The 27139-nt window shown below is 39.3% G+C and overlaps 1 protein-coding gene across 2 annotated transcripts in view; it reads right to left on the bottom strand.

The window, feature by feature from the left end:
- The window catches only part of KIAA1549L (KIAA1549 like), a 128708-nt gene that overhangs the window by 54090 nt on the left and 47479 nt on the right, over positions 1–27139 (bottom strand). For both annotated transcript variants that reach the window (XM_075188061.1, XM_075188062.1), the window contains exons 2-8: positions 19466–19732; positions 14708–15256; positions 11703–11839; positions 9227–9434; positions 6155–6291; positions 1595–1757; positions 1201–1260 (exon numbers count right to left, since the gene is read on the bottom strand). In XM_075188061.1, the coding sequence (XP_075044162.1) occupies positions 1201–1260; positions 1595–1757; positions 6155–6291; positions 9227–9434; positions 11703–11839; positions 14708–15256; positions 19466–19732 (1521 nt within the window). The remainder of the gene's footprint in view (positions 1–1200; positions 1261–1594; positions 1758–6154; positions 6292–9226; positions 9435–11702; positions 11840–14707; positions 15257–19465; positions 19733–27139) is intronic.

Raw genomic sequence — 27139 nt, 5'->3', positions numbered from 1 at the left:
CTGTGTCAGCTTTGTTTGTGACGAATGCAGGAAATTTACTCTTCCACTTGGCTTTAGTAAATATCTGGTTGAAATAGACATTAAGGGACTCATTTAGAGTTGAACGTATACAGGCCTGATTCATTAAGGAAAGTAAGGCAAACAAATTAGTACATTTTCTCCTGGACAAAATCATGTTACAATGCAAGGGGTGCAAATTAGTTTTATTATTTTTAGAGATGCACACTGAATTTAGGTAATCTGAGTAGGCTCGCGAGCTGGCTCGGTACTTTTGCGCATCCTCAGATCTGAATCAAGGCAAAACGTCATTGTTTTCCGTTGTCGGATCTCGCGGATTTTTGGATTCCATAAGTACCACCCTCCCCAGGAGATCCAGCGCCATTGCTCACACAGAAACAGGGGTAGCAGTGTTCTTGTCACTCTCCAGTCTCCAGTGACATTGCTCAGTTGCATTGTCCATACAGAAACAGGGGTAGCAGTGTTCTTGTCACTCTCCAGTCTCCAGTGACATTGCTAAGTGCCATTGCTCAGACAGAAACAGGGGTAGCAGTGTTCTTGTCACTCTCCAGTCTCCAGTGACATTGCTCAGTGCCATTGCTCACACACAAACAGGGGTAGCAGTGTTTTGTCACTCTCCATTCTCCAGTGACATTGCTCAGTGCCATTGCTCATACAGAAACAGGAGGGGTAGTAGTGTTCTTGTCACTTGACAAAAATTGACTGGAAATTAATGTTATTGAGGTTAATAATAATGTAGGAACAAAAAAACTGCCAAATTGTGCGCTTTTATAAAAAAAATATGATTTTAGGAAAAAAAATAGGGATCTAAACCCAAAACCAAAACACAGGGGGTCAATGAACATTTCTAATTATTTTGCGCATAAGTTAATACTGTCTGGTTTTTCATCTAGCACACAAATACTTGATAGCTTTATTTGTACACTGAAATGTAAAGTTGATCTAGGACATGCGTTATCCCAACTATAAATCTGTCCAGACATTTTAAATTTACCTCCCCCTCTAATGCAACAAAGTTTTGCCCTGGTGCAAAGTTACTATTTTTTTTTTCTTTCCTTAATGAATGAGTTCTGTGTTCCAGGAGCGCAAACATCAATATACCTTGTCCTCACCTCTCCATCTGACATCATCTATTAATAAACATAATCTGAACATAAATGCAGTAAACAAATTTAAAATTACCTGTGTTCACCCAGTACTCCATTGTGGCAGCGGAGATATCAATAGTTAGATACTCTATGGCTGGAGAAAACAATAGGATGAATAAAAGGATTAACACAGCTGGCATTGGTATTTAAATTATAAGTAAATGTGTGGTTGGCTCTCTACTAACACTATCCAGGGTTTGGTGTGTAGCAATGTATGGATGGTAAGCATTACTGAAGGGCATTGTAGGGGAGGGTGAGCAACTTGGACTTAAAGGGCTATGAAGGAATTAAACAAATAGGTCAGGAGTAAAATGCAAAGACACAAGGTGGGGAAACAACTAGTACAATCCCAGCTATGTTATATATATATTACTGAAGCCTTGGAATTTCAAATAATATATTTGTGACTGTAATATAATAATCCTTACGCTCTGCAATAATAGAGGTAGGGTCTCCTAGGTAGTATCCGACCACCTCTCCAGAGAGGACGTTAAGGAGGCTGCTAGCTGTCGTTCCATTTAATGGTTTGCTGTTGTTCTTCACCACATAGATCAGCGTTAGTAACTGGTTAACATTCGATGTGCTCAAAATCTAATAAAAGAGGTGAAAATACACAATAGATATATTGTACATGCACTGTTTAAACAGCCTAATATTTGCATCTCTTTATACTTGTCAGCACATAGCTTAGCAAACCAAGATGGCTGCAAATGCAGGATGCAAACTTGGAGCTGGATCGATTCTTTTCGGAATAAGGACTCGGTGCGGTAAAACTCGTCACGCTGCAGCCACATGGAAGAAAATTAGATTTTGTGCTGTGTTGTGTGACAAGATATTTGAACATTTAGGGGGTGTTCCCAGTACAGGGAAGGTTTTCAGAGTCTTTTAAGCTCTACAAAATGACCTGATTTTTAGGCCTAGGGGGCAGATATTAGGCATCAGCCTCTACTTCCAAAGAGGCACCTTTTGCATCAACCAAGTGTACTAAATGAATTATTGATTGTTGTTGACAGATACCAATGTAATAAAAATACTAAAATGCACCAATATCCTCATCATCAGCTATTTATATAGCGCCATTAATTCTGCAGCGCTGTACAGAGAACTCACTCACATCAGTCCCTGCCCTTACAGTCTAAATTCCCTAACACACACACACACACACACACACACACACACACAGACAGACACTAGGGTCAATTTGTTAACAGCCAATTAACCTACCAGGATATTTTTGGAGTATGGGAGGAAACCGGAGCACCCGGAGGAAACCCCCGCAAACACGGGGAGGACATACAAACTCCACACAGATAAGGCCATGGACAGGAATTGAACTCATGACCGCAGTGCTGTGAGGCAGAAGTGCTAACCACTTAGCCACCATACTAGATTGGGCTCAGCTTTGCCCACTAGCCACCAGACTAGGCTCAGTTTTCTATACTAGCTCTGTGTTGTTTACTAGCCACCAGAATGGATTCTGCATTATATAGTATCATAAGAACGAGTGTAGCCAAGTGCACTTAGCGTTAAAAAAAATCACCCTACCCAGGTCGCCATTCAACCGGAGCCCTGGGGGCTGCACCAGAATCCAGGACTCATCTTAAAGGGTTTTAGCAAGATTTGGGTTCAGTTGCAAATTTTGGGATTCAGACAAGTAAATCTATAATGAGGCAAACAATGGAAGCTTTCTAAGGCAGCCTAGCTTAAATGGGTAGCAAAATTAAGGGAATTATTTAAAAAAATAAATGTAATAAATTAATGGTATTTATCTTGTTGATAAATTATATTACAAAATTAGTCTTTTAAGGTGCTCACAGCCCATATAGTAATGTTTATGGTAGTTTACATGGGGGACTTGAAGGGATCCACTTTATCTGCCGCCTTTAGGCAATAGAACAAATAGGAATACTCCTTTGGGTAAAACAGCTAATTAACTTTACAGAACTATAAATAAGATCATATTTTGTCAATTAGGTCCCTTCTGCTTAATCATAATATGCAAATAAGCTGTCGCATTAAACTCAATAAGTAGCAGAATATTTTCTAACAGGTTCTGGCATCTAGCTAAATCCTAAAATATGGATTTCAGTCTATCAATACTTTCTGTAGGTCTTTGGTCCTTATATAGAAAAATAAATGTTTTCCATGCACAATAATGTCTTATGTCAATATACATTACAGAATGTTACTATAGAATTTTACTGAATGATATATTATGTCGACTTTCTACCTCCCAGAAAGGGTAAATGGTTAAGGTTCTAATCTAGGAAATAAATGGTTAAGTTTCTCTGTGGGTATTTTAGGTAGGCACTTTAAAGTAGAGTACCCTGCTGGCTGCAGCACCTGCAAATGGTATAATCATGAATTATGACGCAGATCTTTACAGCTGCAGCACATTCAAGACCCAGCATACTGCCAAAAATCCCACACGTGCATGTAGACTCTTTAGGCGATAAGTCTGACCATATCCCAGCATAAACATAAAAGAGACACAGAAACCCTTATTATCTGCATAGAACATAGAACACTGTGCTATCATACAAATGGTAGTTGGGTATAAATTAAAACAATATATATTATAACATCAGTTAAACATTAGTTAATATTCAGAAAAACAATCTTTTCCTTGCAGTTAACTGCATTGATGAGTGCACACAATTTAATTTAAACTAAGCAATAGGTGGAAATTAAATGCAATGCGCCAATATGAGCTATCTCTTTGCTATGGTAATTACAGATAAACTTGATGGTCTGCAAGCCAATAAGCAAAACATTTGGACTGTACCTTGGGGGTAGAGGATCTGTAATTTAATTAGCACTACTGTGAGTAATGCAAACACAACAGTTTTTAAGCTTTGTACACACTACAGGTATTGCATTAGTGGGCACCTCCAACGATGAATGATTATCACTCCAAAGCTCATCCTATAATTTCATTTGATTTTTACACCAAACTAAAAATCTCGTTCAACAATGGAACAATGTTGTTCCAGTTCTGCAGTGTGTCTGCACTCAGGACCGGCAGTGTATATAGATTTCTATGTAGTGTGCAGGGTAACGATCTTTTCAGCCGATGGTTATGACAGATGAAGAGCACAGATCTGAAGGTAAATCTTGTACAACGTGTTTAGTGTGTACACATGAACCGACATGTTGATGGGGACTTTTTTTTTTTTTCCAGTCGGTAAAACCATTAACTATATCGCATCGGAAGACGTTTTCTGTAGTGTGTACCCAGCCTAACTCGGGACAAAAACAAATGGTAAATGTAACTTCAGTACTTCTATCGTATATTTACTGGAATAGAACTGTAGACAGCGAATAGTTATAAATGGAACATATTCAGACTGGGCTAAGGTTATTAGTGCTGTACAACAGGGATCAGTACCAGACACTATCTTTTTCAATACTTTATTAATTTTCTTTTAGATGGCTTAGAAAGTAAGGTGTCCATAGTCGGTGAGACTAAGCTATGTCGGGTTATTAATACAGAGCATTACAGTAACCTGCTACAGAAAGATTTAGACAAACTGGGCCGTGAAATGGAAGATGAAATACAATGTGGAAAAATGTTGGGGGGTTCGCCCTAGGCCACGGCAATAACTGTGCTACTTATACATTAAACGAAATACAGATGGGGAAAACTGAGCTGAAGAAGGATTTGAGTAAAGCTGGGTAGCGGTTCCCAGTGCCAGGCAGCAAATCAAATCCTGGTACACATAAGAAAGGAAATACGTGCATGAGACAGTATTGTCATGTATAGGTCACTAATTAGACCATAACTTGAATTTTTGTTACAGTTTTGGACACCTCATTGTAAGAAGGACATGGGAGAATTCAAGATGTTCAGAGGTGGAAAAACTCAATAATAAAAGGAATGGAAGGGTTAAATTATAATGAATTATAATGTATGAAATGTGTTCCTCCCCTGTAAAGGGTCCAGCTCTACTCTTCTGAGCATTCGTGGGGCGAGTGCGTATGCAGTGAAGCGCCGGACTCCACCTGACCTCTGGGCCATCGCGCCCCCTGCAGCGGCTATAGTTCCGCCCCTGACAAACCCCAGTGTGTTTTTACATTGTGATGGCAGTCACTTTAAGAGTAATAGGCTACTGCTGAAAACAGAGAAATCAACCTTACCTTCATTCAGAACTTCGCTCTCACTTTTTGCTTTAGATAACGTAGTCCGAATTAATGCCTGATACAAAATAAGACTTTTATATCAATTAAATAATTGAACCCAGTCCAATTCAGGAAAAGAGTCAGTGCTAGATTCAGGAGCAGACACATGTCCACCAGATGGAATTGGCCAGGTTGGTGTCTATGAGATTAGGTTGTCATGTGGCTGAGCATGAGGATGAGGCTTTTCCTATTATGGATGGATGTGCAGGAGAGAACCACTGCCAGGTGGTGGGCTTGACCCAGTATAACAGAGCACATGTTCAACCCACCATAGTATAGCACATATTCAACCCAGCATAGGAATGCACATATTCAACCCAGCATAGTATAGCACCAGGTGCAGGCTGGGAGAGGGAAGCCCGGGGGGCACACAGGTGGCCGCATCTCATGACATGGGATGCGGCCATGTCATTGATGACGCGGCCACATCTTGTGTCAGCAGATGCGGCCGCGGGAAAAAATGGGGTATGTTGCATCCGAGGGCGGCCGGCCGGCCTACCCTTCGGCCCTAATAGCGGTCTGACTGAGCGGCCCGGGGGGGCGCTGCCCCCCTGGGCCAGCCCGCCCCTGTATAGCACATATTCAACCTAGCATGGGAAAACACATATTCAACCCAGCATACGAAAGTACATATTCAACCTAGCATAGAAAAGCTAATATTCCATTCTAGTCCTGAAATTCTTTACATTGGTCTCATGGACTGACAAGATTAATTGGGATCACAAATGCTGACATACCAAATCTGCATAGCAATTATATCCAGCACATTTCTCTTAGTTTTCTAATCTAGTAGATGCAAGGATCCTTACCTGGACCGAGAGGCTGTTGCTACTTGTACCTGCGTTGGTAATCTCAGCCTTCTCGAAAGCCGTCTGTAGCCTTTGTTCCATGTTCCGCACATAGACACATGTGTGAATATTACTGTCTGTCCCCATCAACTTCAGCACTGTCAAAACAAACACAAATACACAAAAATAGAAAACATATTTTAGAGCCGCTGTGTAGTGATGTAAATATGGGTGATATGACGCTGGCGGGCAAAATCTTTCTGCTTTAATCTCCCAAATTTAAGTGAACAATTGATTGAAAAATTATGACAGGTGAACCTGTCATTGGCACACTGTGTGGGCAGCCATGTTTCTGGCCAGTATTCATGGCAATGCAGTTCACTAGGAATGAGTGGTACCAATGAGCCATGAATATTGGCCCAGCCCAGAAAAATGGCTGCCTTTATTGTGCGTAAGTGAAGTCTCTATGTCAATTTTAATATTGTGCTATGTTGCATGGGAACATCTGTCAAGCAATATCTATCTTTCCTACCTCAGTAATTGTGAAAATGAACCTGAGAAAATTGCCAAAGAACTTTTGTCAGGAGACACTGTAAATGAGTTTTCAGCTAATTAAATCAAACCAGCTGTCCTAGGCTTGAGGCCGATACCTTCCTGTACAGATCTGTGAAATCTGCTTTATGAAGCTTGCTCTCAAGTAAAACTTCTATACTATACTTCTCTATTTACTTCCTGTATAAAGCTGTTACTTATGTTTGTACTAGAAATGCTCAGGCTCAGTTTTCCGAGAATATACCCGAACTTAGCAGATGCAAGTCCGGTACCTTCGCGCTTTTTTGGATTTGAAAACAAGGCAAAACGTCATTGTGACGTCTTCAGTTCTCGGATCTCGCGATTTTTGGATTCCTTTTTAAGATCCAACATAACCGTGGGTGGGAGGGCGGACGGACCCCCATTTTTCTTTTCTGCCACTGCTGTGTGCCAATGTGTCCTAGATGTGCTAGGAACTGCCGTGTGTTTGTGTCATTGCTCTGTCGCTTACCATCCAGCCAAGTCGCTGCAGTCTTTGTCCGAAAGTGTATGAAAATAATAATGTGACCTGTGAGGTGGTCAAAATTGACTGCAAATGACTTGAAATTAGTGTTATTGAGGTTAATAATAATGTAGGAACAAAAAAAAAGAGCAAAATTATGTGATTTCAGCATATTTTAGCTTTTTTCCAAAAAATCCAAAACCAAAACCAAAACACACGAGGGCGGTTTTGCCAAAACCAAAACCAAAACACGAAGCTAATCCAAATCCAAAACCAAAACCAGTTCACGGGGGTCAGTGAGCATCTCTAGTTTGTATTTATATTCCTCTACTTTCAACAGTGCATCATGGGCTGCTCAAACTGTAAAATGTCAGTAGAACATCATTGGTTTTATATCCTCTTGTGCCACCAATGGAATGATCATCAAGTTAAGGAAGACATGTCACTAGGATCTCTGATCGCTTTATATTTGCTCCTTTAGGAGTCCATTTATCACTGTGTTGCCCATCACTAAAGAGAACTATTATGGCAACAATGAAAAATAAGTTTTCTACTGTATTCAACAAGAATCTCTGGCAGCGACAGTGACGGTGAAAACTGTCTGTCCCAGCGGAGTATTTCTTCACATACCTGCATAAAGCTGGGTACACACTACAGGTTTTTCACCCCATTATCAAGCCAATCACATGAAAAGCAACTGCTAGGACCGAAATATCATTAGTGTGTACATTCCCATGATCATGTTTTATTGTACCAAAGCACATTGCATCTGTTGATTTGGTTTTGATAGAACAATGTCGGGCAAACGTGGAAGTGTGTACGCAGTCACGACCAGCAGTGTAAGCAGATACCGGTAGAGTGTACAGAGTCACAATTTTTTCAGCAGATGGTTATGACAGATGAAGAGCACAGATCTGAAGGTAAATCGTGTAGGTGTGTACACATGAATCTGCATGACCATCGGGACTTTCAGTCATTGGTCAAATCGTTACAGAAATTGCATCTGAAGTAAGATTGTATAGGTGTGTACCCAGCTGTATAATGCAGCAGACAGGGCATAGCTTCAGTGTTGGAAGCAGAGGACATGTCTGAATGTTTTGCAATAGCTAATGTTGTATGCAGAGGGAGAGAGAGGTAGGGGTCGGGAATGCTGCTCTGAGAACTTTTCACCCCTTCATCCTTTAACATTAAAGTCCCCTTTAAAGTCTTTTTTTTTTTTTTTTGCACATGTATTGATCCCTACTTTGAAAGGGTTAAAGAAGTTGAGTCTCCTGTTTAACCCTTTCACTGCTTGCTGTGTGGGCTACCGTTTACTAGCCCTGGAGATTGCTGTGCCGACTTAGTTGACCAAGATTGACAGGAGGAGAGGAGCAGGCAGCCGGCGTAGGAGGATGGAGGGAGAGGTAAGCTGTCTCTTCACTGTTTCTTCTCTGTCCGGGCGAAAAAGCTTATCGCTATCTTGAGATGATGTTTGCTGTTAAAGGATTGATAAATTGGTATAGATTGCACAGAGGTACATGGGGACTGTGTTAAGATGCGGTAATTGGGTTAAGGCTGGAGAAATCTCAGATTTCTCCAGGGTTAACCCCTTGATATATTGAGATACGAGCTGGGATAGCCCTTCTCTGGAGAAAACTGCTCTCCCAGGCAAACATACTTCCAGGTGTCTGTAGGTGAATCACTATATGATCCTTTGTGAGATTATTAAAGCTGTTCAGTCATTTGTAAGAGGCATTCCCTAACTGACAATAGGATTATGTGCAAATATAAGTATTCAGTTTTCTGCCCCCAAAAAAAGCAATAATCCCCCCCCCAAAAAAACTAACAGTTGTCCCGGCTACTGCTAGAGCCCAAACTACTATCATTCCAAAATGAATTGATACATTGTGGATGAAATCTCCAGCACACAAGTAGATAGGTCAGAAATAAATGTATTTATTTTACACCAAAAGACAGCAGAAAAGTAAATAGCATTAGTATTAGTCTAACTCCAAGCACCACTATATGAATCATACATTATTGTTTACATTTACTTTTCATTTTAAATCATGTGCACTTGCCTGTTTTTAACTTAAAACTGTTTGGCACCAACTCCCACGTTTCAGCTATTACTGGCACAGACTGTAGGTTCTGTATACGTCGCTTGAGGTCAGTTACGTTAAAGACATTATTTCCTGAAAGAACATCGACGATGGCTGAAGGAATGTAAACTGAGAAATTCACCGACACAGAATACCCCACTGTGACATTTCGTGATTGGCTCGTCATCTGTCAATACAGGAAACAATTTTATACATGTATTCTAAGTTATTACTGCATCCACATAATAAATGAGAAGAATGTTCCTCCCGTGGAACAAAAGAACATTGTTTTATACGAAAATCCTCTGACAGGGAAAAACAATAAATGGAAACTGAATAGCAGTTCACTGAATGAAGCGAGAGTTATCCCAAAATGATATTTGATTCTATTATAGAGAGATATCTCTCTATCCGTTTTCTAAGCCGCATTCCTTGGTTGTATTACAGTAAAATGATTCAAAGCAAGCTTAATTAATTTGGGATAAAAGGCACTTTATCTGTAAATCAGTATTTGTTTGGTTTTACACAGAAGCTTATAACGTGTAAAAAAAAAAAAAAAAAACACCCAGCTTTTATTTCTAAGGTCATTTTGGCCAGTTGGGTTTATTTGTTTACAATTTTTTGCAAATATGAATAACAAGAAGTATACAAAAAAATAGCAACATATGTTTAGTGCAAAACAAAAAAACAATAATAAAATGAATTAACCTATAGTGCTATGTAAAACATTTTATTAAACACTTAGGGCTAGATTTACTAAGCTGCGGGTTTCAAAAAGTGGGGATGTTGCCTATAGCAACCAATCAGATTCTAGCTGTCATTTTGTAATATGTACTAAATAAATGAAAGCTAGAATCTGATTGGTTGCTATAGGCAACATCCCCACTTTTTCAAACCCGCAGCTTAGTAAATCTAGCCCTTAGACATATAAGTGTTATCAATTTTCTGTTGCCTTATGTTGTGAATAAAGCTCTTAGATAGCCTCTGGGAGTTTTTAACAATTTTAAAATGCAGGTTAATGGGTCTGTCTCTAAAAAACCATACCCACTGGCATTTTACTTTCGCATTCGGTTGCGTTTCTGTTTATTGGAAAGCTACTTCAGGAAACTTATTGTATGTTTCCTGATGTGTTTACATGTATTAAACACACAAAAAAATATAGGAATTACAGGAATTATACAAAATATAAAAATAATAGGAATTATACAAAAAATAATAATTCTTATTTCTCCTTAAATCCACAAGACCAATATTCATATAATAACTTATGCTTATTTCTTCAAGGATAAGCACACAAGATATAGCTTCATTGTATGATCTTATTAACGTTAGTAAAAATGTATATTAAACACAAGTGGATTATGTAGCCTTAGAAATTCCAATTGTAGCACATTAGAATCAAGATCATCTTTAATTTAGACCACCCCACGTGAACCTGCCACCATCACCTATCGCCACTTTGTCCCATTTATTATAACAAGTCCATAGCAATTGCCATTCAGCTACTTTTCACCTGTCAAATATGATTTTTTGTTAAGGCCTCATAAGGCCTTTGTTCAGCCATTTATTGTAACTTGCATAGAAATATTATTTGCTAAAAGAGATTATTCATTTTTCTGCTGATTTGCTGTTTTACAAGATGTAAGCCCATGGCCTTGAGGTTAAGCTGACACAGAGAACACCTGAAGAATGTATTAAGATATGAGAACAATAAGTAGCTTCATGTTCAGCTCGTATTGTGGGAGCTGTGCCCATGATGTTGGACATGGCATACAGGAGATGAACCTCCAGCTCCCCTTGAGATAAAAATAATAGGCTCATCTGTCCTTAGGAGGGGGAGAAAGTAAACACCTCAAGAATACATGAGATAGTTAATTAGCAGCGCTTCCTATAGACTTAGTATGCTTATGACGTAGGATTCATTTATTCAGTAGGCTATAAAAACTTGTATCTTTGTATCAATAAATCAGAGAATTTTCCTTATATACAGAACTTGGTCTGTGTCAATTCTCTCCAGCTGATTGAAGCGCTTTCAGATATACTTAACACCACAGGCAAACTTGGATCAGAATTTTAGATCTAACACACCCTAACATATAACTGCTTCTTACTACTGTAGGGAAATTGATCTGTTTAGTAGAGCATTATTACAACCTTAAAGTGTAATAATATTAATAAAACAGTTGCAAATAATATTGTCAAATATAGGATGTGATTTTGAAAAAAAGTGGAGATCATGTTAAAATATAATTTCCATAATTGGATGTTACAGTCCAAAACACTTTAAAATGCAGGCTGCTGACTTCAGAACTGCTACATGTTTTACTGATTCAGTAAAAGTATTAACTCTGCTATTAAATATTCGGCTATGTGTCGAGCATGGGTCCATCGTGAAATTTTAATGATACCCTCCTTTGTAGATGGGCCTAAGAGAATTGGTATGTGCAGTACTTACATCTACTGACGTCCTGTTCACAAATACTTGAATCGGCTGATTTAATGCTTGGTATAGCGTGTGGTTAAGAAATTCTGTAAAGTTTTGCACAGCGGTCTCTCGCTCTGGGACGGTCGGCTGATACATCAGGGTGAAAACTGAGAGCAGAGAGACACAATGAACAGTTAAGCCATAGCTGGCGTTCAATAATTAGAAGCATCTTTTTAATTCAATAGGAACTATAAGGACTCCCCGTCGGGGAATCGAACCCCGGTCTCCCGCATGACAGGCGGGGATACTCTCCACTATGCTAACGAGGAATCTATTCAATAGGAACTAGTAACATCATTGAGGCATAAGCAGAAAGTTCCCAATGATTCAATAGGCTGAAAATTAGTCCCTCTGGGACTTCCAACGCACACGGGGTGGGTCATGGTGACCCGATTCGCATCATCAAGACCACGCCCACTTCCCAAGATAGACAACCGGGAGTCCAGAAGTATTCCGCCACGTTGTGTAGGTGTACGGTGCACCGGCTACAGCTACTTTGGCGGTATCTCCACTAAACCAGCGGTTTTTGGTTCAAGTGGGGAGTGATTTGCAAATCTCTGCTCACAATTCCTAGAGTGACATGATGGCTTCATTCTTCGCTTCTGTGGGATAATGATGTTGTTATACACAGTAGTTCATTCTGTTTTAATTAAAGGAGTGGATTATCTGAGTCCTTCTATACCACCTTAACCTAATACTAATAGGTTCACTGTCTGGGAAATTTGGATTAGTTTGAAAACAAACAAAAAGTGGGCCCCTGTCACAATGAATCTGCCCTGCCCCCAGGAATGCCAAGAGGGGGGGGCAAGTAAAATGTATCAGGGCCCGTGTTCATCTAGGGGCCCTGGTCTGCCGCTGTAATGGGAGGGGCTACCAACATGGTATGGCCACGCCCCATTCACAGCTCTGGAAAGGGCCCTAAAATATTGCTGTACCTGGGCCCAAAATTACTCTTGGCGGCTTTGTCTGCCCCCTCTCCCTGTTGTAAAGGTCTACAGTGAGATGGGTAACATTATTGATCCAAAGCAACATGCAACCACGTGCAGCCCACAGGGTACATGGAGACCAGGATACATTGCAGTATGTCTGTCCGGGCATCCCGGGTGCCCCTATAACTGTCCCCCATTGTACAGGGCACATAACGGTGGGGAGGAGGGGCTTATCTCAGTTCCCACCCACACATCAGACAGGTCAGTCTGGCAGCAAATCAGAACGAATGAGTTTCACTCTGGTTTGTTGGCAGACTCTCCTTGTATAACTGCAGAACTGAGTCTCCCTGTGCGAATGGGAGGACAAGTAAGTACTGCTACAGGGGGAGAGAGGAATGTGGTACTACAGGGGAACAGGGCAGAATTTGTTGCTAATTAGGGTAGTGTTACTACAGAGGTGATGGGGAGGGGCGGTGCTACTACAGACGTAGGGGGTAAATCACACTTCCCAACATTTAGACATGAGAAATTGGGACAAAATAAGCCCCACCCATGATCCAGCCACCTCGTCTAATCAAAAATGCCCCTTCTAATTGAAACTCCGCCCAATTTCATGTAAGGTCCGACTCTTTTGAAGTCCACAAACCGGGCCAGTCCTGCCAAAATTGGGACAGTTAAGATGGGGGGGGGGGGAGTGGAGCCTTGATTCTCTACCGATAAATCAGTAGCATTTCAGGACATGTTTGTTTAGAGTCTGATGTAATCAAAACCTGTGAAGTTCAGAACCATCATTTGTACAAAGCATCCACATCCACTCTTTAATACTGCATACAGCCTTGGGCAGAAAACAATGTTTGTATTCCAAGCCAGCTGTACACAAGAGGCATGTTTACTAGATGATGCTTCTTACAGGCCCATGGAAGTCTTGCAATCTGTTTATTCTTAAAAATAAGTCCAAAGTTCTTTCATTTTCAGAAAGTCCAACAGCTGGAACTAAAAGTCCTACTGATGTGATCAAACATCAACAGTCTGTGGGTTACAATTTGTCAGGATATCTAACTGTATCTCTCAAATTCATTTAAAACAGTTTGAGAAAGAAGTATTCTGTTTGAATAACTCTCTTCATATTTCCCAATTATAAATTTAAGGCAACCCATATTCAATGTGTTCTAAGTGTTCAGTGCCAATAGACTGGATCAATGAGCAATTTGATCCTGTAGGTGAAATGGTAAATTTCACTGATCTGGTTGTTTGGGCTCGCAGCAGAACAACCATGGGGTATATTTACTAAACTGTGGGTTTGAAAAAGTATAGATGCTGCTCATATCAGATTATAGTTATCATTTATTTAGTGCATTCTACAAAATGACGGCTAGAATCTGATTGGTTGCTATAGACAACATCTCCCCTTTTTCAAATCCACAGTTTAGTAAATATACACCCAGATCTTAATGCTTTAGCTTTGTACTACACTTAGCTACATGACTCTGAGGTATACTTACTAAAATGCGGGTTTGATAAAGTGGAGTTGTTTCCTATAGCAACCAAACAGATTCTAGCTGTCATTTTGTAGAATGTACAAAATAAATTATAACTAGAATCTGATTGGTTGCTGTAGGCAACATCTCCACTTTTTCAAACCCGCAGTTTAGTAAATATACTCCTTTGTGTATTGTGGTTTCTCTGCCATACCCAATGAAATCTTGTCTGATACAATAAGATTGTGATCATCCATAGCAATACATCTGGAGCTAACACAAGGGTCAATGATTGCTCTATTTAGTTATATTGACTACGCTGACCAACCGAAATGACATCACATGTCGACATTTTTATTCTGTGTGTGGACATACTCATTCGGTCTCTTCAAAAGTCTAATTAATTTCTAAAGATGTTTTGCGCACTATTTTAATGTGTTTTATTTTCAGAATTGATTATGCTGTGTCTTTCATTTACAATAATTTTTTCCCCCATGTTCCATATAATTTTGTCACATATAACCGGACATGAAAATTCAAATCCGAAGAAAATACTAAGGGCACTTACCAGTTTTTATCATGGTTTCTGATGATAGCTTACACTCCAACGCGGAAGGTGTTATTGATGTACTAAGTATGGTTGTCACAACTGTAGTAGGAGTGGAACTTGTCACAGAAACTACAGTCGTCCTCATGGATGCCGTTGTAGGTGCCACAGTGGATGAAGTAATGGTTTGAGGAAGATCAGTTGATGCCTTGGTGGTATCTAACACCGTTTTGGTCATATTTGTACTTGGTGCATGGGTAAAAGATGAGGTGGGTACTGTGGCTATACTTGTATTTACTGTGGTTGGAAGAACAACTGTGGTAGGTGTATGCACTGTGTGGTTTGTTGGTATAAAATGTGTAGTTTTTGCAGTAACAACCCCTGGTGTTGGAGCCTGGGAAGTCTTTGTGAGCTGAGTGGACAACAATGTGTTAATAATTGATGGAGAGACATGACTTGTGGGATGTGTGGTGGTTCCGTAAGAGGAAGAAAGTGTAGTACTAAAGGTTTGTGTTGCGTTTCCTGCAGCTGAAACAGTTGATACGTCAGCAGAAGATACCATAGAAGAGACTGTAGAAAGAGAATCAGATATGTTTGTTGGAAAGATTGTAGTTGTATGTGGCAAGGATAATGAATGAGTTGATGTTAAAGCTGTGGATGACAAATGGGATGTGGTTTGAACCATGGAACCTGAAGTGTTTTCTTTGTGAGTGGTACTTCCAATAGAATGTGCTGTAGACCCTAAGTATGTTGAGATGTCAGCTTCTCCTGTTACTGTTTGCTGAATAAGTGTAGAATTACCCATAGTGGTCAACACAGAAGATATCTCAGTTGATAAGGGTGCTGAAGACATTTCACTGGTGAAGGTTATAGTGTAAGGGGTTGTAGAATAGGACTGAATATCAGTATTAATGGTAGAATTAGATTCCAATTGGTTTCCAGATGTAGGTTGAGATCCTGATGAGTTGACGGTGGAAGAAATAACAGTAGTTTGTGAAATTTCTGAACTTGTCTGATTGATGTATTCATGATTCTCACTGGATGTGATACTTGGTGTTGTAGAGGTCATCAAATCATCTGTAGATTGATTGCTTGATGAAGTGTTTTCTGTAGTCTCTGAATTTGGGGTAAAATGTGTGGTAGAACTCATGGTGTTTGTGACACTTTCAACACTTTCAGTTAACTTAGAAGAGAGTGGTGTTGTTATAACACTAGATATAGATTGATGACTTGACATGTGCCCGGCAGTAGATGTCTGCAAGTCATTTGTCTCTGTATCAGGACTATATATTGCACTGATTGTCCCATTTGACATATAAATTCCTGTTATAGTTTCACCAGCATTTGTGGAAGTGGACTGAGAAGAGAATAGTAATGTAGATGTGGTCAATACAACTGACAACGTAACAGCAGATACTGTAGTACTATTATCAATAACAGTTATTGAATTACTAGGGCTACTTACCTTAATACCTGTTGTTAGTTCCGAAACTGATGCTGATTCAGTTGTACTTTGCCCACTAATAACGTTAAAATCATTGGTTAATTCACCAGAATATGATGTAGGAAATTGTGACGATTGATAGCTGGTTGAGGTTCTAGACTCAGCCTGTGTTGACCTGAAAGAAGTAATTTCTTCAGTGACATTAGAAAGGTTTGTGGTAGTGTAACTGGAGTATCCAAAATGGTTTGTCTGCGTACTCTCAGCATTTGTAGTAACTTCATATGACGCAGTCCAGCTAGACACAAGAGTTTCAGGAGAAGCTGTGACAGTGGGCTGAGAAGAGAAAAATATCGTAGTTGTGTTTAAATCATCAGACAATGTAGTAGTATTATCAATAACAGTCCAGGATGTCATTACATTACTACTGGTAATTGCTTCACTTCTGTTAGTTACAATTGGTTCAGTGGTGCTTAGTTCTACAGTTATAACAAGATTGGAAGTTGATTCATCAGAAGTTGGCAATGCATTGCTATTTGTCATTCTAGATACTGTCATTGTTGACATGAAAGTTGTATTTTCTTGATTGATATTGGAACTGTTTGTGACTGTGTGACTGATGTCTCCTGTAGAGTTTGTCTGCAGGCTGTCTGTGCTTGTATCAGTTACATACATCCCTGTGGACATTGAAGCTTCTGATAGTGTTTCAGAATCAGATGTGCGTGACTCAGAATAGAATGTTGTTGATGTGTTCATTACAGGTGGAAATGAAACATTAGAAAAGTCAGAAGAAGTCCAAGACATGTCATTGCTAGTGTTCTTTGGTGTAGACAATGTTGTTGTTTCCACTGATGATAATACTATGTCATTGCTAGAGTTCTTTGGTGTAGACAATGTTGTTGTATCCACTGATGTTGATATTATATCATTGCTAGTATCATTTGGTGTAGACAATGTCCTTGTTGCCACTGATGATAATATTATGTCATTGCTAGTGTTCTTTGGTGTAGACAATGTTGTTGTATCCACTGATAACGTCTCTGCTGATGGCTTAATGATACTTGGTTCTATACTAACACCAATATCGGATGTCGATTTATCAAACTTCGATAATGCATTGCTAGTTAAGGGTTTCGATTCCATAATTGATGATGAAATAATTGTACTTTCTTCAGTGATCATTGGACTGTCTGTGACCGTGTTATTGGTGCCCCCTGTATAATTTGTCTGCAGGCTCTCTGTGTTGGTATCAGTAACATGTGTCATTGTGGACATAGAAGCTGTTGATTGTGTTTCAGAAGCAGATGTTACATTTGACTCAGAATACAATATTGTTGATGTGTTCATTACAGATGGGGATGAAACAGAAGTCCAAGATATTATATCATCGCTAGAGTTGCTTGGTGTAAGCAATGTTGTAGTTTCTACTGATGATGGTATCATGTCAGTGTTAGTGTCACTTGGTGTAGACAACTTTGTTGTTTCTACAGATGATGTTGCTGCTGAGGGCTTAATGGTGCTTTGTTCTATACTAATACCAAGGTTGTAGGTTGAGTCATTTGGAGTTGACAATGCAGTGCTGGTTAAGGGTTTAGATCCCATAATTGTTGATGAAACAAACGTACTATCCTCACTAATCTTTGTGCTGTTTGTGACCATGTGATTGGTGTCCCCTGTATAGTTTGTCTGCAGATTCTCTGTGCTTTTATCAGTGCTATATATCAATGTGGATGGCCTGGTAGACAAAGGTATTTCTGATGGCATTTCAGAAGAAGATATTGAAGTCCACAATGTCATGTTATTACTGGTGGCACTTGGTGCAGGTGGCGTTAATGTCTCCACTGATGTAGCAGCTAATGGTTCAATGGTATTTGGTTCTATACTAAGTTGTGAGGTCAGTTCTTCAGAATATGAAATGGTGATTTCAGAGGACAAAGTACTGGCTGGTGTACTAGGTTCTGTCTGAGTTGATCTTGAAGTAGACATCAGAACATTGCTAGACATACTTAATCCAATCCCAGAGGTTGCTGCCTCCAGGGATGATGCTTCTTCTGAAGCTGGTTTTGATTGCATTGTGCTTGACACAGTATCAATGAAAAAATAAGAACCTGTTGTAGTAAATTCCGATGATAATTGGGTCGACGTTCTAGACTGCTTTGATTCAGGATTTGTGCTTTTCAAAACAATGGTCTCAATATTAGACTGGTTGCTACCTATTACACTAGTAGTATTGCTGGTTAGTGTGAATACTTTCAAAGATGCAGAGTCTGAAGTAGCTTGATCTTCTACAGTGGACAGGGTCATTGGTTTGCTCATTGTAAATGTACTTGCTTCTGTATGCTGAGTTGACAGGTTGCTTGTCTCCTGAGATACCACAAGTGATGAAGAATTAGAGATTGGACCAGAGGTAATAGCACTGTTGTTTATATTAATTATTGTTGATGATTCACTAATTTCAGCAGTTGCTAAAGATTCTGCAGTGCCTATATTTGTAGAATTATAATCAAACCACGTAGTGGTATATTGATTCGATGGCTGGATATTTGTTGTGTTCTGAACATCTGTGGTTTCTGCTGTGAAAGATGGTTTAATTGATGTACTTGAGTAGGAAGTAGATTTACTTGTCTGATTATCAGTTGAGTGTCCATCAGTAAAATTAACACGGTCAGTTGATGTAGACATTACTGTAGCAGTTGATTGGGCTACAGAAAATGTTTCTGCCTGATGCGATTCTAAATTGCTGGTGTCTCGTGTGTCTAGAGATATTGTAAAAGTGGATTTTGGTGTTACTAAACTTTCGACTGCAGGAGACTGAGATGTTTGTGTGGAGGAATCTTCTACTGATGAAGTAGTAACCTGTACTGTTGAAGGTTCTGTTGCATTGTGCAGAGTGTCTACTGTTTGAAGTGTTCTAGAAGTAGCTTCTAAAGTTAATTTTTTTTTTATCAACACTATTTCCATTTTGTCAGAAGAATTGTTTGTTTGAGTGGTCAAGGTGTTGCTGGTCACAGGAGAACTAGGTTCTATCACCTCTGTAACTATGTCCTGGTTTGAGATTCCCCCCTGACTGTTTCCTAGTGTTACCTCATCAGAATATTGAACAATAGATGAAGATGTATAATTTAAATCAGTTATTGATAATGAAGACTGGTGATATGATGATGTTGGTAATGGTAGCGATGATGACAATGGTAGTGATGATGATGATGGGGGTGGCGATGATGATGATAATGAGGAAAAATAAGTCAAACTATCTGCTCCAGATGTAGATGAGGTGTTTGGAGATGATGGATGTAAAGGAAATGTCAATAAGGATAATGTGCTGGTTTCACTTAGACCTGAGTTTGTAGGCTGGAATGAAGATAGTGGTGAAGATTCAGAAGGATTGATGTCTCCCAACTGCATGGTTATATTGTCCTGGACACTGGAGGTTGGGCTTGTATCATTAGTGTTGGGATTCTTGCTCGGTAATGTAGTGTTGTGATACAAAGTAGTATTCTCCAACAATTCTGTTTGTCCAGTTGTAGTCACCACTTCACTGGTTGCAGAGGAAGGAGATAATTCACTTGTCAGAATGCCTGCATCTGTCTGTAACGTTGTGGAACCTGAAACGATAAACCCATGCATATGTTTCAGTTTCTGGTGAGCTAAATTCCTCCATATATATTAAAGAGAAGACCATTGTATATGAAGAAATTAAATATGGCATAGTTTGCCTCAAATTGTAAAGCAAGAGGATACATTAAAATTAAATTATTAATCAACATATCATCAACGCGCCATTTCCAATGCTGACTATCGTTGGGCTGTTGGATACCAGGGTCAAAATGTCAAAATATAGTGCAAGCTCCTGTGGTACTACATGTACCAGCATGCACTGAAATGTAGTTCTACAAATGCCAACATGCATATGGGACCAATTGCATACTTCAACTTGCAGTGCCACAAGTGTGTGTTGTAAACGTCCCCCAAATTGCGTATTGCCCCCGGAATTCATAAATATGTATTGTACCCTTGATAAATATGTATTGCCCCCATAATTCATTTATATCTATTGCCCTCATAATTGATAGCCTCTCTGTGATTGGCTGAATGGTGCAAGAGATCGCTCCTGGTTGGCTGTCTGGCTAATAACTAGCCAGACACAACAGAGATTCATTTATTTTGCATCCTTGCTGCAACGTCGGGGAACCTGAAAAGATAAACCCATGCATGCTACAGATTCTGTTGAGCTAAATTCCTGCATATACATTAAAGAGAAGGCCATTGTATATGAAGAAAATAATTATGGCTTAGGTTGCCTCAAATCATAAAGCAAGCAGATACAATAAAACAAAATGAGTAATCGATATAACCAATGCGCCCTCTCATAAATTGTATTCTATTCTTGTGACAAAACAATTACAAGGGTGACCAAAGTATTTCTATTTTTCATTTAGAGTTTAACCTTTGAAAACTGAAAATATATTTTACTGTAAAATGATTTTATAAAGTACAAGAAGCATACCAGCTTCAGTTTCACTGTATGTCAGGAATCTCTGTTTGAAATATATTCTATTCTTCAAAGGGGTTAATATCACTGTCAAATACCTAAGAACTCCATCCAGAGAATATAGATTACTGCATTAAGGTGTGGTCCTACATCCATTCACTGGATATAGGGCTATACCTTACCCTAATCAATTCACATTTCCCTGTTTACTTTGATGGGTTCACTGTCTATACTAATAGACAGCAAATGTGCACACTGTATCATTTTAGAACCATGATGTGCAAATAATCAGTGATTGGCAGAGAGGTGGAAGAGACCGCTCCTGATTGGCTGTCTCGCTATTAACAAGTCAGGCTCAACCAAGCTTTATTCATTTTGCATTGCGTGCTCAATGAGAGTGGTCTATTCATACATAGGGGTTTTTTTTTCTTATGGACGTCAACCTTCTCATTGGACTATAGCGGACCAAGAAAAGAAAAAAAAAGAAGATTCTAGGTAAGTATTTATTGGACCATCATTGGTTTTGAGCTCACGATTTAAGAAATAATTAATGTGGAAATAATTAATAAATTATCTATGGGGGCAATAGGTATTTATTAATTACATAGGCAATACATATAAATTATTGGCCAAAATACATTTATTAAATGGAATTATAGGGCAGTAAATATTTATGAATTATGGAGGCAATACATGTGGGCAGCACAGTGGCTCAGTGGTTAGCACTTCTGCCTGACAGCATCGGGGTCATGAGTTCAATTCCCATCCATGGCCATATCTGTGAGGAGTTTGTATGATCTCCTCTTGTTTGCTTGGGTTTCCTCCGGGTGCTCCGGTTTCCTCCCACACTCCAAAAACATACTGGTAGGTTAACTGGCTGCTAACAAAATTGACCCTAGTCTGTGTGTGTATGTATGTGTTAGGGAGTTTAGACTGTAAGCTCCAATTGGGCAGGGACTGATGTGAATGAGTTCTCTGTACAGCACTGCGGAAGTAGTGGCGCTATATTAATAAATGGTAATAATAATAATAATACATATATATATATATATATATATATATATATATATATATGGATTACAGGGGCAATACATATTTATGAATAACAAGTGCCATACAGTGTATGCTAGCATTTGTAGAGCCACCCACCCGGTCTCTCAACTGTGCACAGTGCCCATCGCTAGGGAAAATAGCAAATTAAAATCAGATGTTTAACATGCAAGTTGGCCTGAACCACATGTGGCTTAGGGGTTTTCAAACCACCGCACTTCAGGTGCTACATGATAAATCCTGCGTTGGATCTGAAAACCGCATACGATGCATGGAAGTTTGCAAACCGCACGATAAATCTCCCCTTAGTAAATTTCTCCCCCATACTTTTATTCAGTGAGAACTTTTAAGAAGACATAATTACAAAGCCTCTTGTACCAAACAAAAGAAAAACAGAAGCCTGAATTGTTAAAATACTTTACTGAGTAAACGTACAGTTGTTTTCATACGTTTGGCTTTGTCTCCTTGTTACACTTTATACATTTAATGCAGGATTACAGGGCCACTTTCTGGCTACATCAACTGTTCAATAGTTATCCAGTCAGGTAGAGAAGCTTCTTTATTGTTCATTTGTGTCGTATTATTATGGCAGAATAAAGTAGCTGCTTTGGCAGCAGCATTTGGGGGCAGACGAGGGCATTTAAGCATATTCATGATCGCCATAGTATTTGTATACAGTGCTGGTAGGACTAGTAATGATTAAAGAGTCTCCTTTAAAGTGCTTGCTTGTTTGAGTAAGGGCTAAGAAAGGACCACTTCAGTTGCTGCCTTGGTAGCAGCATGAACAAGTGTATCCCTGGTGATTGCCATTTTTCTGTATAGAAACACAGTGGAAAAATGAAGCTATTTTTTTCATTATATAAAGAAAATGTCACTTTCAAAGCAATAAATGTAAAAATGTGATCATCGCAGACAATCTATCTGTTGCCTTTCTCACTAGCAATTTTTATTTTCATCTTTCAATCTATACATCTTTTTAAAGAATAAAGTCTAACGCTGCGTCTTTCTATGTCGGTATTCTAACATGAAAAACCCAATACACATCTCATGTTGCTTTTCCACAAGCGGATGAAACCAGCGATATTCTTTGAATACCGAAAACGAGAATGTCCTGTAGTTTAGGTTTTTCTATTGATCCATTGCAAAATAATACACATGACTACAGTGGATAACAAAACATTGACTGGCTATGAAATTGTTGTAATTTTAACTTTGATTAATAAAAAAAAAAATGAGAAACAGCATCACTACTTCCAGGGAGAAAAGAAAGGAAACAATTGGTGTCTAATGACACATTCACACTACATAGTATGTAAACACAATTCATAGTTGCTCTATGATTATGAAGTTTCTCTGATTGACATCTGTATAATTAGTTGGTGATGTGCGCGTAACAAGAGGCCCTTAGGACCTTGTACAAATACTGCGTTCAGCCATTTTTACCAAGTGTATTTTTCTAAGTTCCATTAAGTGCACTTGGCTACACTCGTTCTTATGATACTATATAATGCAGAATCTATTCTGGTGGCTAGTAAACAACACAGAGCTAGTATACAAAACTGAGCCTAATCTGGTGACTAGTGGGCAAAGCTGAGCCCAATCTAGTGGCTAATGGACAAAGGTGAAGTCGATCTTGTCAAATGGGCATCGCAGAACACAGTCTGGTGGCTAGTGGCCAAAGTTCAGCCTAGTCTGGAACACAATGTGCCCACTCTACCCGCTACAAACAATTACTCCTGTATCATTGGCTAATAGAGATCAGTTTCTTCTCCTGCACTGAATTTGTTTGGATGATGGAGCGGAAAAGGAAGTCTATTAGCCACTAATACCACAGATTTAGCCCCCCACCCCCCCTTCATCTACCTGGCCTGCTACAATGAACTGTCTCTTATCTCATAAGTGGGCTTCCAACATGCATGAGTGTTATTATGGTGGAAACTTGTGGGATATTTAAAGACAGGGCATAGAGCGGACAATTAACTTGAGGCACAAGAATAAAGAGTTGGGATTACTTCCCCTCTACCCCTTTTAAAATAATCTTATAATACTGGCGTTTACGTGATTAAGCAATCTAGAGCTGAATTAGATAACAAGAGAAGAAAGGGTCACTTATAGTTATAATACCCAAGAATATTCTGAAACATCTGCTGGTGGACCAGGTGTGCCTATACGTTACATGGACAATTAAGTGACGTCGGGTTTGGTGATCTAACTTATTAGTAAGACAATTCAAAGCAAAATAAACTTTTTCAGGGCACTAAAATATAATTATTTGGCCAATGGTTCAAAATTATTTGGGAAACTAAAAGTAAAAATTGGAACCAGGTCCTGTTAGTGAGTTGTTCAGTGGATACTTTCAAAATCTGGAATTTTGTTTTCAATACAAAGTCCTTGTATGTTCCAACTGTGCCCTGGGAGAGGTCCGTATACAAATAATACCACTTTCAGATTGCCACCCCGGCAATATCCCGGGTATATGAGTATATGAACCCGGGATATTGCAGGGGGACAGATCCTCGACCCTGACAAATACCCGGTAGACCATGTTCACACTGAACAAGGGTCTGCCCAGGTCTACTTGGCAACATCAAAAGAGGAGCACTGATTGGTTACTCTTGTAATATTCTTTTTGTTTTTTTATTTTTTCAATAGGTGCTGGTAACCCTCCAAAAGACCCGGGTCTAATTCCCGGGTCATCCAACCTGGGTAGATGCAGGGACTCCCTTTCACACTAAGCCTAAACCCAGGTCGTGTGGGCTCGCCCCGGCAAAAACCTGTGTCTTTCAGGCAGTGTGAAAGGGGTATAACTTAAGAATTAGGCTTATACTTATTAAACTGTGGGTTTGAAAAGTGGATATGTTGCTATAGGCAACCAATCAGATTCTAGCTGTCATTTTGTAGAATGTACTAAATTAATGATAACTAGAATCTGATTGGTTGCTATAGGCAACATCTCCACTTTTCAAACCCGCAGTTTAGTAAATATAGAGTCAAGGCAGGGGAACATGCTATCTTGCAGCCCACCACAGTAGTTCTTTCATTTAGAAAAAAAAGTATAACCTAATGATGAGACTTTGTGGACTGAGAGATAGTTGTCTTGTATTTAGGGAGCAAAGACATTGTCAGGATCATTCTAAATAAAAATACATTTATAGTGGGCCCACCTGAATAGGGGAAACACCAATAAATTTTTTAGTAATGGTTATAAGTCCTAAAAAACACTCAGGTACCTGATCTCATGCAAAGTGAGAAGGGATTCTTGGAGAAATATGATGAGTATCCCCCTAGAAATACTTGGCGACCACAAATTTCTAGTTATGCCCAGTGGTGGCAGTGGGCTGGTATACGGTGGTACGCCATAGCGTCACTTCTCCTACTGCCATCATTGTAATACTATCGAATTCCAATCACTTACATTTCCATACGCAATTTCTATATTTTCGTACTGCTCCTTCTAAGTTTCCATTTCGGCTACTGGTTATGCCCTTGCCTATTGGTGAGTAGCCAGTAAAGTAGGGATCGTTTCCCCAAGTCCAATCTCTACGAATAAGTAGAAGGACGACCTGATCAGATTTTGGCTTTATACTTTAACTTCTTCATGCACAATAACATTTACATATCGTGCCGTACCCCAGATTGACCTCTATATAGTCTTCAAGGAAATGATTGGAACATCTTCCAACAATAATCCAGGTCCTGGGATATGTACAGTGTCCAAAAAAAACCAGTAAAAAAAACAAAAAATATCTAGTTATAGAACATATATCTATTTTTTAGTTTGTTGGTGAGGCAGCTGGTCCCTGCATACTGTCACTGACTATTTCACATAACTAACACAATGCCAGAAGCTAAGTCCACAGGATAACAAGACAACATGGCTTGTCCAGATGGAGAGCGGGAGAGGCTGCCACAGTGCAGGAGATTAAGCTTTTGACCTACAGGACTAAACAGCCTGAAAGCAAAAAAAAAAAATTAGCTCTCAATACTAACTTTATTTATAAATTTTATATTGTTCTTGCAAGTCGTCGACAATTAGCACATTTGCAGTCATGGAGCAGTTTGTAAACTTGCCTGGGTTTTGAGTCACAGACACGTAGCTTAAATTTTGTTAATTTATCGAAAGATTCAGCCAGCAGAGTCATTATTCACCAGTTGTCATGAAAATGTGAAGCAATCTCACTCAAAAAGCTGCATTTCATACAAAAGGCAGTTTATTATCTTAATTAGGCTTGTCGGAATTCACAGGGAATCTTTGTAACAGACATTTTAATTATTTAGCTATTTAAAGGACCACTAATTCCCAAAATTAGATATTTTTTTATATAGGAAAAGTGTAAAGCAATTCTAAATTTCCACTGTAGACATATTAAAAATTAAGTTTAAAGAAGACCTGTCATATTTTAGATTAAGTCAACTTTACATAGTATCTTGTGCACTGAGTATGTCGTCCAAAGGACAATGTCCCCCTATGGTCCATCACTCATACCTACTCCTATGTCAGAGCTACAGCCAATCAGCAGGCACAGTGTAGTCTACTAGAACCCATCATGATTTGGGCAAGAGTCTGTCTTTGCAGCCTACATTCTGCATTTGCATTTACTGCACAGAGATATTTTTACCTCCAGGTAGAGGACTTTTTAGAACAGACATGCATAGGCAAACCGAGGGGGGGGGGATTCTAGTGCCTGGAAAACCCCCTTCAAGCCTGGGGCACTGTATAATTGAGATGGCTGTACCCTGCCCCCGCTTCACATGGCTCTGCTTGCAAAGGGAGAGCTGCGTGCACCTATCAGTAGTGCACACAGCATTGCCCATGTATATTATGGGGATAGGAAGAGTTGCAGAGCAGCCAAGCACTGTCTAAAATTATAGCCACGCCAACATGCATGCTGGTCACACACACTGGCGGCCTGGTGTGGAAACCCCTCCTCTACAAATCCTGCGTTTGCCCCTGACATGGTACACAAGGCGCAAACATAAGAGGTCCTCTGTCACCTGCCTGCTATCAATGTAAGACCACTAAGTTAATTTAAACTGTTTTAAAACTTTTTATTTCAAAGTGACATTATATAAATACATAATGAATGTAAACAGATAATCAATCATGACCAATCAGAAATCCACATCATACTAATAGTCGTCAATGAGTCACTTTTATACTATTACATATTTCGTTAAAGATTAATGAGAGGGGGTGATAATAATAAAAAAAAATTGTGAAGTTTGGGATGAGGAGGGGAAGGAGGGGGGGTAGGAGAAAAAGGGGTTAATCTCCCCAAATGCTGTTAGAGAATAATTGACATTACCTAGTTATTAGTTTAGGTTACACGTAAAAATACAAAACCCAAGACCATTAAACTAATGCATAAGAGAAGATGACATTCTGACTAATGAGCTACATCCCAGTAAGAGGCTCCGCGGCGATGTCGCTTATTTTTACCGGCACCTCATTGAGGCATGACCAAAAATA

The sequence above is a fragment of the Mixophyes fleayi genome, chromosome 10 (assembly GCF_038048845.1).
Source record: "Mixophyes fleayi isolate aMixFle1 chromosome 10, aMixFle1.hap1, whole genome shotgun sequence".
NCBI lineage: Eukaryota > Metazoa > Chordata > Amphibia > Anura > Limnodynastidae > Mixophyes > Mixophyes fleayi.
Note: the sequence above shows the minus strand (reverse complement) of the source record. Positions and strands in the feature narration are given on the sequence as shown.